Source organism: Alligator mississippiensis, chromosome 1 (genome assembly GCF_030867095.1).
Source record: "Alligator mississippiensis isolate rAllMis1 chromosome 1, rAllMis1, whole genome shotgun sequence".
Taxonomy (NCBI): domain Eukaryota; kingdom Metazoa; phylum Chordata; order Crocodylia; family Alligatoridae; genus Alligator; species Alligator mississippiensis.
Window position 1 is genome coordinate 241,940,649 of NC_081824.1, and position 12,406 is coordinate 241,953,054.

At 47.3% G+C, this 12,406-nt stretch overlaps 1 protein-coding gene across 2 annotated transcripts in view; it reads right to left on the minus strand.

Moving 5' to 3' along the window:
- Window positions 1–1,437: 1,437 nt before the first annotated feature.
- The window catches only part of SRF (serum response factor), a 43,226-nt gene continuing 32,257 nt past the window's right edge, over window positions 1,438–12,406 (minus strand). For both annotated transcript variants that reach the window (XM_019476045.2, XM_059720355.1), the window contains 3 exons: window positions 8,474–8,665; window positions 5,977–6,044; window positions 1,438–5,356 (listed from right to left, as the gene is read on the minus strand). In XM_019476045.2, the coding sequence (XP_019331590.2) occupies window positions 5,261–5,356; window positions 5,977–6,044; window positions 8,474–8,665 (356 nt within the window). In that variant the 3' untranslated portion in view covers window positions 1,438–5,260. The remainder of the gene's footprint in view (window positions 5,357–5,976; window positions 6,045–8,473; window positions 8,666–12,406) is intronic.

Genomic DNA, 12,406 nt, shown 5'->3' on the forward strand with positions numbered 1-12,406 from the left:
GAAAATCAAACTTCAACTCACTCAAGGAACTGATAGGCAAAAGCCCAGACAGAGGACAGCTGGTTGTATTTTAAATAAACTTTACTGAAGGTACAGAAATGAAATATCCCAATATACAGGAAACTAGCAAGTATGGCAGAAGACCAGCTCGTCTTTGATGAGCTTGAACACAAAAAGGAAGCTTACAAGGAGTGGAAGCTTGGACAAACAATTTGGAAAGAGTGTAAGAGTATTGCTTGGGCAGGCAGGGATGAAATCAGAAAGGCCAAAGTGCAATTGGAGTTGCAGCTAGCAAGGGTAACAAGGGTTTCTACAAGTATGCTACCAACAAGAGAAAGATCAGGGAAAGGGTGGGTCCCTTTCTGAATGGGGGAGGCAACCTAGTGACAGATGATGCAGAAAAGGCTGAAATACTCAATGCCTTTTACACCTCCGTCTTCACAGGTGAGATCAGCTCCCAGACTAATGCATTTGGCAGTACAGTCTAGGGATGAGGACAGCAACTGACCATGGCAAAAGACAGGTTAGGAATTATTCAGAAAAGCTGGAAATGTACAAGTCCTTGGGGCCAGATGTGATACACTCGAGGGTGCCACGGGAGTTGGCCAATGTGATTGCAGAGCTGCTGGCTATTACCTTTGAAAACTCGTGGCAGTTAGGAGATAAAGTTTGACTGGAAAAGGGCAAATATAGTGCCCATCTTTAAAAAAAGGAAGGAAAATCCAAGGAATTACACTCACCTCAATCCCTGGTAAATTGGAGCAGGTCCTCAAAGGAATTCATTTCTAAATACTTGGAGAAGGGGATTAGAAACAGTGAACATAGATTCACCAAGGGCAGGTCATGTCTGACCAATCTGATTCCTCCTATGATGACATGACTGGCTCTGGATGCAGAGAAAGCAGTGAATGTGATACACCTTGACTTAAGCAAGGCTTTTGATATGGTCTCCCACAACATCCTCACAAACAAGCTAAGGAAGTATGGGGTGGATGAATGGACTGTAAGGTGGATAGAAAACTGGCAGGATCATCAAGTTCCAAGGGGAATAATCAATGGCTTGATGTCTAGTTGGCAGCCAGTATCAAGTGGAGTGCCCCTGGGGTCAGTCCAAAGACCAGTTCTGTTCAATGTCTTCATCAATGATCTGGTACCCTCAGCAAGTTTGCAAATGACACCAAGATGGGGGGAGTAGATACCCTGGAGGTTAGGACTAGGATTCAGAGAGACTTCCACAAATTGGAGGATTGGACCAAAAGCAGTGTCATGAAGTTCAATAAGGACAAGTGCAAAGTCCTGCACTTGGAACAGAACAATCCCATACACTGGCACAGGCTGGGAACCAACTGGCTAAGCAGCAACTCAGCAGAAAAGGACATATACACACATACATATATACACATGACAACACATATACATACATATATGACAACCAGATCTGTGCACAAAATGATACATTTATTGAAAGTATTTTTTAATACAAAAGAAGGCTCTGTACATAGTACTGTGATTACTTCCACATCCTTCCAGAAACACAACCCTGGAAACTTAAAAAAAAAAAAAAGAAAAAAAAACGCACACACACAGACACACACACACAACCCTCCCCGCACCCTCTGCGACAGGCACACGCTCAGATACACACACACACAAAATCAAAAACAATCTCTAAAATGAACTAAAAATGTCACCACACAGTAAATGCCATTTCATCCCTGATACACAAGTGTTCTTACAAGTTTGCACTTTAAATAAAATGCAACATTAGCGTTTAACCTGCATTTGTCTTTTGTAGAGGGTGGGTGGGAAGGGGGCTAAGATCATGGGGGTGATTATTTCCTGAAGTGGCAGGTAAATTTTAATAATCTAATCCCATACACTGCCAAGGGCTGAGTTTCACAGCACTGACCCAAGAAAAGCCACATGCGTACAATGGTTATGACCTGGTATAGTCTCCAAATACAACCCTTGCCCTTTTCCTCTCCAGCTGCAAGAAGATCCACTGCCTTGAAGAGTGGGTCTGTTCCATGGACATCTCTCCTAGGGAGGCCTTGGTATCACTACCTTCCTGTACTCTATTGAAAACTAGTTCTTCCTTGGCTTCTGCCCCCTTACTGGCTCCAGCTACAGACTGGAGGCAGGATCTCCACAGACAGGTGATCTGAAAGTTTAACTTGAAAGTTTCCAAGAAGCTTCTCAGTGCAAATAAGAGAGAGAAGAGTAGCTCTTTATGCAGGTACCCAGAAAGCCCAGGCCTTTGACTGGGAAAAACCCTATTCAGATCACCAGAGTAGAATGCAATGAGAAGGCTGGGGCTGAAACTAGTGAGGGAGAGGCTTGGAGTCAAAATCATGAACAGTTTCTCTTCTGAAAAAAAGGAATGAAGTGAGAGACCCATCTACCAAGACTGCCAAGGGCCTTCTGCTGAGAGGCAGAGCTCATCTCCTGCAGCACAGAGTGGCAGTGGAGAACAGAAGAGCTGCACAACATAAACTCTTAACATCTTCCTTACCAAAAACCTCAAGGCTGGGCATTCACCTCCCAACCAACTCAGGGAAAATTAAGGCTTCACAGGTATATTTGAAACTCCCTCCTGAAGCTCTCCCAGGAACACACTTTCGGAAGCACTTATTTTCCAGGCTGATGACAGTATTATGGAGATCTCAGTACAGTCCTATTATCCCTTTCTTGGCTTTATGTACTGATGACTAAAAGCTCTTTCAGTTCTGGCCAAATAATGACTAGGTATCCAAGACCACTGCAGTCTTCTAGGGTACCTAGGCACCCTGCATCAGCCACGTTTCTACTAGATTTGTCCAATGGGACAGACCCTTCTCAGCTGTGCTCCTTCCCTTGTTATGTTGCTCCTTGACATTGCCCACCCATCCAAGTGGAAGCAGAGCTCAGATGCCACTGCTTGCTCCATCAGAACCAGAATTTGGTTTGCTGCTTAATATGCATGCTAATCACATGGGCTGATCCAGGGCAGCTGCTTGGTCAGATTGTGGAACAGAAGTCCTGGCAGAAGTGACACGGAACAGCTGGGTGTGAGGAAAGTAGGACCATCCAGCAAAGCTGAGCTGGCCTCCGGCTGGCTCCAATTTAATTCCTAGCACCTGTCAGGCAGGCAGGGCAAGAATAGCAGCTTAAACGCTAATGCTTAAGGGAACATGTCAAAGGTTACAATACAAATCAAAAAGCAAGGCCCCTTCCTGTCCCTTTCCCCCCTCCCTGTGGTACAAACCCCATGAAAACTGTACAGGAGCCAGACTTTTATTCCTTTAAGAATTACATAAATACTGAGTTTAACACTTAGAAAAATAAAGTCATTTTTTTTCAAGGCTTCTTTTGTCTTTAATTTAAAAAAAAAAAAAGTTACAGTAGCTGCTTCTTTCCCTAAGGAGTCTGCAGCCTCCTCTCTCTCCAAAGATGTTGCTAGGGAGCAGGGCCGCAAAGCCATTCACTGTAACTTTATCTTCCTCTCCCTGGCCAGAATGGAGAGGTCCTCCTTGCAAATCCTCCCCTCTCCTGCTCCATCAGTATGAACAAAGCACATACAAATGTTCCTCTGCTGCCCAGGGTGTCTCACAACTGTGGACAGGTGCCCTAGAAATCTACAACAGGCCCCTCCTGCTGCCCCAGCAATGCTGTCCAGCTGCTCCTGAAGGTTTTCCCTTTAACATTTAAGCTGTTTTCTCCACCTCAGGTTAAGAGCAGTAGTTCAGAACTCACTAAGGGTAGCAGAACCACCTCCCCATAGCACGTATTGTTGTCAGCAGGGAGGCAATCAGGCTGTTGTACTGCCCCCTTCAGAAGACAAGCAATGTCAGGGGCACACACCTCACTTGATTCAGCATGCAGGAAGAACAGCCCTCATGAGTTGCAACCTGAGTTCCCACTGCCTAACAGACAGCCCATTCCTTGAGTACACAGTTGCATTCCTGGCTAATGGAGGATGAGGAGATGTCCACAACACAAAGAATGCCCATCTGCAGGGCCTTTGGAGAAGAGCGAAGGCCAGTTCACATTACCTTGCTCCCAGACAGCTGGCTAATGTTAGGTGGCATAAGAACAACTTCCTTGGAGAGAGAATAAGACACCTTCATAGCAGAAAACTTTTAAGCCGCTCTGCTTCTAGCTCAGTTCCTCCCAGCATCAACCCCAAGCAAACCAAATGTGGCCAGTCTCCTGGGAGGAAAGTGCAGTGCACTGGGTCACAGCCCCCCTGGAGGACACCCACTAGCACAAGACCACTGTCATTGCAGTTGATGTGCAAGAGGCTTGCTATAGTGTGTACTAGGAATGGCAGTTCCAGGTCCAAGGTTAAGAGACAGTGCACCCTGCCCACCCTCATACACTTCCATACTCAACTACAACTGGGGGGCTGCTCTGTGTCATGTAGGCTGCGCCCCTGGGCCTAACACCTGTGCTGCCACCTGAGCAGGAGCAGAATATCATCCCAACCACCCTTCCAGCAAAAGCTGCTGCTGACAGTCATGTTCCTCCTGGCTGTGGAAGCAAGATGCACATTTAAGCACTCACTGGAAGCAGCTCACTTGCTTTTGCTCCACTGCAAACTTCAAAGCACAGAGGAAGCCTGCTGCTGTGGCCAAGACGTGTCACATGGACTGACAAGGCACATTGCTGAGGCCAGCGGCACAGCCTGGACCCACCTGCCCTGAGACAATGCCTGGTCATTCCTGGCAGAGCCACAGGGCAGCTGACAGCCAAGAGTTCCCTTGGGTAGCGGTTGCTGCCACTGCACCCCAACCACCTGTCACTGAGTCGTGTCCTTCCTGGCTCTAATACTCATGGCAAACACAACATAGAGATTCCTGAACATACCGCAGGGAGTCAGGGCTCCCATCTGCTAACAGATACCGGGTATTTATTTACACCGCAGGGCAAGCTCCCCTCAGGAGACGAGTTTCTTTGGCTGGAGTGAGAAAAGCACAGTAAACATGTCCAAATGCAACCAACCTCCGCACAGCCCAACTCAGCCGCTTCCTATGGATCCTGTGGCTGTGTGTGTGTGTGTGGCTGTGTGTGTGTGGCTGTGTGTGTGTGGCTGTGTGTGTGTGTGTGTGTGTGCGCGCGCGCGCGCAAAGGAAATGTGAAAAAGGCAACAATAAATAAGTGATGCAGTCTGTATGGAAGGGAATCACTGCCAGTCTCAGAACTGATGACAAGCATCACAGCTGAGTACAGTCTGAGGCTGGCAGCAGCTGCTGCAGCTCCAGGGCCAGGCGCGACAGGGCTCTCAGTCACTCTTGGTGCTGTGTGATGTGTCCAAATTCACCACCTGCAGCTCCGTCAGGTTGCTGCCACTGCTGGTCTGCTGGCCAATGACAGCCATCTAGAGAGAGAATAAATGGGAGAACACCAGGGGAGTGACATTGGTCTCAAAACCAGAGTGCACCAGAGTCAGAGAATTAATAGCAGTTCAGGCTCTGACGACCCACACAAAGTTCCACACAGCAACTTCTCTACCAGGTCCAGCATGCCAATGGTACTTCAGCCCTTTTCTCTGAGGCCAATATACCTCCTGGGCCAAAAGAGAAGCACTGCTTCTGTGCAGTAGGGGAACATCTAGCCAGAGTTGCAGTGTTAATGCCAGGGCAAGCCCTTTCCTTTGCTAATGCTGCCTTTCAGGAATTCTCCCTCCAGCCAGGAAGGGCTTGAGCAACATTGAAAGGTAAGATATGCCCTTAGCAGTGATCTCTGGCTGCGCACATAGTATTAAGATCCATCCAGGTCCTCCCCTACTTATGGGAAGCACGATGGACAAAGTGGGATTAAAAACAGACCTGCCTGGGGAATATTCCCAGGCACTGCTGACTGGAAGCAGCTGGTGAAGGATGAAGAAATACACAGGGCTAACAGAGCAACAGACTGAGACATCTAGGGACAAGATGGACACACACGCCCACAGACCTACTCTGGGGGCCGTATAAATATGCCATGTTCTGTGCCTACCTGATGAAGTTGGACTGGGATCTGAACTGTGCCAGATGGGGCTGTCAGGAACACCTGTGGGACTCCACCTGCCAAAGACAGAGAGGAAAAGCAAGGAATGAAACCAACCATCTCAGCAGCAACATAGATTACTGCTCAGCACAATACAGGCAGGAAAGAACTTAGTGAATAGCTGTCCAGGCTGACTAGCACCTCTGCCATCCCACATTCCTCTCCAGACACTCCACTCCCAGATCCCTCCGATCACTGCTCACTAACAATCCACAGACCTGTAGAAGAGGGAATAGGTACACACCAGGACAAAGTTCAGTAGGATTTAACAGTAATAGAAGTGGCACAAAAGCTGTCATTGCAATGCCCTGGATGGAGACTATGAGGAGATTCCACAGAGAGAATCTCCAATACAGATACCAGCATCACTGCAATGCATAAGACCCTGAAACTTGCCCTGGGTGTGCATGTTTCTGTTCCCTTAGACAGCCTTAAGTATCCTATGGTGACACCGTGTCTGACATACCTTAAAACAAGGGATGGCCAACCTGCAGCACAGGTCTGTGGCATCCAGACTGGGGAGGGAACAGGCAGCAGTGGCAGATAGGGCAGGGAGTGAAAAACAGAGCAGCAGATCAGGCAGAAAGCAATGGGGAGGAAGCTGAAAGCAAAGTAGCAGACTGGGTAGCAGAAAGGGTTCAATCAGAGCAGCACTTGGGGAGGGCATGAGACTAATTCATGGTATGGCTGCCAAAAACATTGACCACACACTGCCTTAAAGAAGAACTACATGACATGGTATGACATCACTTGGGCTCTTGCATTGTCTTCATCCAGGATTTCTTACCTTAACTTGCTCAAGCTATTTTTAAGTGTAACCTTAAAACTTCTGTTTTACATGCTAAAGATGATCTTGTTCGAATGTTCTGGGGCTTGATTCTGCAATACAGACTGGCTACTTTACAACAACATTCTGGTGCAGTGCAGGAGCAGCCAGCCATATAGGAGTTGGCCGTGAGTGTACTGTTGCTTTGCATTTCCAAACTGGCAAGTGATATGTCCCAGTGCTCCTCTCCTGCCTGCCCTTCCCATTATCCTGCAAACAGCAGGTCAGAGTCCATCCCTTCTCTAGTCCCTCTCCCTAGGAATGGATTTCATAAGAACAGAGAGATGTAGGGCTGGAGGTCATCTATTCCAACCCCTTGCTTGCGTCCCTACTACAACACTCGTTATACAAGTGCTTACCTAACCTATTATTAAAAACTTTGCAACCCCCACCCCAGCACAAGTATCAGACAAGTGCCTGAAACATCAAAAACATCCTTTGACTTGCCACAGGTCAAGCAAGGGGACTGCAGGGAACTGCTTATGTCCTGCCACAGCAAGGACAGGAAGTAGTTTGTTAAAATGTACTTCAGAGATCCAAGGAAGAGGACCAGGTTTCCTGCTACAGAAGAAGGCAAGAACCCACATAGTGCATACCAATTCAATCGCGGGACTAAGATTCCTTCCTAATCCCACACGTAGCCATTGGTCTGACCTGAGCAGAGGAACAAAACCATCTAGCTAGGAACTGTTGGGATTTTTAGTCCCAGCAAGAGTGCTGGCACACTAGTAAAAAACCCAGCCTTGACTGCATCCAACAACCAGTGTTTCTGTGGAACGTGAAAGAAACCTATACCAACGAGGGCAGAAAAATATTCCTCCTAGGCCTGTGTGGCAGCCAAGCCCAGAAGCACTGAAAAAAAAAAGAGTCTCCATTCATCAGGGCAACCTGAGGACCACAAACACTACTTTACTGTGCTAGGTAGTTTTTGAAAATATATTTTTAAGAGTAAAGTCATTTTTTGTGATTATTCTTCACAAATGAAACTTGCTTCTTCACCAGAGGCTGGAGCACAAAATCTTCACAGAAACCCATTCAATAATTATCCTTACTGCTGACCACACCCCTTTTTCTCAATAGGATAAGATAGAGAGAGACTGTTCTTAGAAAACCTGGCTCACCTTCATGGAAGGCAGTGATCCCCCATGCTGCCAGGAAACAGAAAGAAGCAGGGGAAGTAAAACAGTGGTCATCTAAAGCAGTCTGTGGCATGAGTCTCACAGAGAACTAATGGGAGAGGTGACAAATTCTTTGAGTTTCTCTGCAAGAAAGCACACTCTCTCAGCCTCTGCTACAGGAGGAGCTTTTGGTTATGAAGAAGAATGGGGAAATGACCATGAATATCCACAGAGCACCCTGCACCTCAAGCCTACCCAACTCTTCCAATCAGTCCAGAAATGCAAGACAAGTCGATAGCATTCAGGACCAAAAGCCTCCACCAGCAGCATTCCTTTAAAGGGCCCATTTTTAAATTGAGGCAGCTCATACAAAAGGGAAACAAGTTAACATTACGCATTCAGAAACCCCATTCGTGTCTCACAAGCGAGTGTATTGCACGTACAGAAGATTGTCAGCACAGGCTGCTTGCTACAAAGCAGCAGTACTGCCTGTCTACCTTACCCTGCTCCTGGACTTGGCCATGAGAGACCTGCATTGCTGATGGTGCCTGGGAGAAAGCATTGAGGACTGCGAGCCCACCATCGGTGAGACCAGACGTGGGGGCATACATCACTGCGTGTGGGCTGGGGTACATCATGTGGCCTCCCACAGTGGTTGGCACAGACGAAGTCATGATCGTTGCTGGCAGTGTCACTGGTGTCAAAACAAAGCAAGTGTCATTCAGGGAAATGGAAGTAGCAGCCATACTACACCACAGCCCACACTGCCCCCACTCCACCCTCACCCACAACCCCCAAAGCACAACTCACCTGCCATACTCTGCCCCTTCCTCAATGCTCCCAGTCCACAGGCACAGCTTGCACTGCACCCTGCATTCTTGCAGCAGCGCCCTAAAGTAACTGCACCAGGATGATTCGGTTTCATGGCACTTTTGTCCAGTGTTAACCTGACTGCTTTAGGGAGACACTAGAGCTTTTTTTCTCTTTGGGCTGCCTCAAGATCAGGTTGTTTGTGTGCTTCCAGGTCTCAGCATGTTTACATTTCTTTTATATATAACCTGAATTCTAAGCTGCCTGGGTTTGCAAGGTTTAATTTGGAGAGAATGACACAAGCCCTATAGCTATTTGTTTAAGCCATTAAGACATTGATATACACTCCCAGCTTACCTTCTGCTTTCTGCAGGTCTATGTACAGGACTCACTTAGCTTTCAAGCTGCCTTCTTCCCTGCCTCTAGCGGCACAGCAGCAGAATCACAAATGTGAGCCTATTGGCCCAGCTTGATGGACATGGACTGGCTCCACAGCTGCACTCTGCCTCCTAGATGCTTTCCCTTGCTCTGAGAGCACTCATGCATCTGGCCTTTCATTCGCCATTGGCTGATTGGGGTCCTTCACCAGTGCAGAGAGCAGGAAGGGGCATTTATCTTTTCTACTCTTTAACTATTTTTATGAAACACAGTATGCCACAGTATGCCAAACTGTTTTTCAGATATACAGGGAGTAAAAGGAAGGCCCAGGGAAGTATAGGACCACTACTGAATGGGCAAAAGCAATTGGTGACAGACAGAGGGAACAAGGCTGAACTCCTCAATGAGTTCTTTGCCTCGGTGTTCCTAAACGAGGGGCAAGACAAGTCTCACGATGGGATTGTAGAGGCAACAACAGGGTGCCAGACTACCAAGCATTGACCCTGAGATGTTGCAGAGTCACTTGGAAGGACTGGATGCGTTTAAGTCGGCAGGTCCGGATGAGCTCCATCCAAGGGTACTGAAGACACTGGCTGATGTCATTGCACAGCCACTGGCAAGAATATTTGAGCACTCCTGGCACACAGGCCAGGTCCCGGAGGACTGGAAAAGAGCCAATGTGGTCCCTATTTTCAAGAAGGGGAGGAAGGAGGATCCAAGCAACTACAGGCCAATCAGTCTCACCTCCATCCTTGGCAAAGTCTTTGAAAAGATTATTAAGGCTCATATATGTGAGAGCCCAGCAGGAAAAATTATGCTGAGGGGAAACCAGCATGGGTTTGTAGCAGGTAGATCATGCCTGACCAATCTAGTCTCTTTTTATGACCAGGTTACAAAACACCTGGACGCTGGAGTAGGGGTAGACATTGTTTACTTAGACTTCAGGAAGGCCTTCGATACGGTATCCCATCCCATACTGCTGAGCAAATTAAAAGGCTGTGACTTGGATGATTACACAGTCCGGTGGGTGGCAAATTGCCTAGAGAGTCGTACCCAGAGAGTGGTGGTAGATGGGTCAGTGTCAACCTAGAAGGGCGTGGGCAGCGGGGTCCTGCAGGGCTCAGTCCTTGGACCGATACTCTTTAATGTCTTCATCAGCGACTTGGACGAGGGAGTGAAGTGTACTCTGTCCAAGTTTGCGGATGACACAAAACTGTGGGGAGAAGTGGACAAGCCGGAGGGCAGGGAACAACTACAGGCAGACCTGGACAGGTTGGACAAATGGGCAGAAAACAACAGAATGCAATTCAACAAGGAGAAATGCAAAGTGCTGTACCTAGGGAGGAAAAATGTCCAGCATACCTACTGCCTAGGAAATAACCTGCTTGGTGGAACGGAAGCGGAAAGGGATCTTGGAGTCCTACTGGACTCCAAGATGAACATGAGTCGGCAGTGTGACGAAGCCATCAGAAAAGCTAACTGCACTTTATCATGCATCAGCAGATGCATGACAAACAGAAGCAAGGAGGTGATACTTCCCCTCTATCAGGTACTGGTCAGACCACAGTTGGAATACTGCGTCCAGTTTTGGGCGCCACACTTCAAGAGGGATGTGGATAACCTGGAGAGGGTCCAGAGAAGGGCCACTCGTATGGTTAAGGGCTTGCAGGCCAAGCCCTATGAGGAGAGACTGGGGCACCTGGACCTCTTCAGGCTCTGCAAGAGAAGGTTGAGAGACAACCTTGTGGCTGCCTATAAATTCATCATGGGAGCACAGAAGGGAATTGGTGAGGTTCTACTCACCAAGGCACCCCTGGGGGTCACAAGAAATAATGGCCATAAGTTAGCAGAGAACAGATTTAGACTGGACATTAGGAAGAACTTCTTCACAGTTAGAGTGGCCAAAATCTGGAACGGGCTCCCAAGGGAGGTGGAGCTCTCCCCTACCCTGGGGGTCTTCAAGAGGAGGTTAGATAGGCATCTGGCTGGGGTCATCTGAACCCAGCACTCTTTCTTGCTCATGCAGGGGGTCAGACTCGATGATCTACTGAGGTCCCTTCCAGCCCTAATATCTATGAATCTATGAACTTCCAAGCAGGGACGCAGAGAATCAACAAGAAAGTGAGAGCCTTCCCAGTAAAAGGGTGGCTGGGAGTAGCTAGGACAGCTGAAAGCCATAAGCAGGTGAGAGCTACGTGGTAGCAGATGGCTAGGGTGAGTGAATAAAGAAATACGGCCAGCACCAGGTGTACTCAGGTTTAAAAAAAATGGTTCTTAGAAAGGTTTAAAAGTGGGTATTTTAAATGAAAAATGTTAAAATGTTTAAAAGTGGAAATTTTAAATGAAAAATGTTATTTACATTTTTTTAAATGGTTTCTTCTTTTAAAAATTAAAATGTAATCCTTTTTCTTTTTAAAATACACTCTTTAAATATTACATCTGTAATAAGTTTAGCTCTTAATAATCTACTCTCAGAATTTAAATTAAAAATATTATGCAGTTCAAAACTGCTACTGATGTTCTAAAGCAGGTCAGCAGCAGATGGGAGGCACTGGGCACCCAGAATAAGAGTTTGTTAAATGGCCAAACCAGCTTTGACAGCAGTTGCCTCTTCTGCAGATGCAGAGAATATTTTCTTTGCATCAAGGTATTCACCCAGTTTCAATTTAATGACAAGTTCAGTCTAAGTTAAGAGACTGGGTGTAGGACAGGAGATGAGAACTCAAAGGAGCTCTGTAGGGAGCCCTGTGGGGCCTCCACCATGGTCTGGAATGGGGATGAAGGGAACTCACTAAATGAACAGCTAAGAGAGTGAGGAGGAGAACCACAGGAGGGTGGATTCACAGATGCAAAAAGAGGGGAAGAATTGTAGAGCACAGTCAGTGGTGTCCAAAGGCAGAGGACGGCTTAAGGAGGATGGGCCTAGAGCTCCAGGCAACAAAAGAGACCAATAGGAAGGACAAATATTGAGAAGCACAGACTGGAAAGTGAGGAGAAAGGTGCTGGCAGCACAGCACTGCAGAGAGCAATACCTGACAGCAAATTCAGGGAGTCTGGAGAAGGGCCAAGAGCCTGAGCAGAAGTGGGGCCAGACCAGGACTTTTTTTTTTCTTCTCTTAAGGCCAAATTAACTGAGGCAAACCTTGACTCAGCATGATGAACTGAGCTACAACTCACAAAAGCTTGTGTTATATATCTACATTGGTTAGTCTATAAGGTACAAAGTTACCCTGGCTTCTTATAGAAA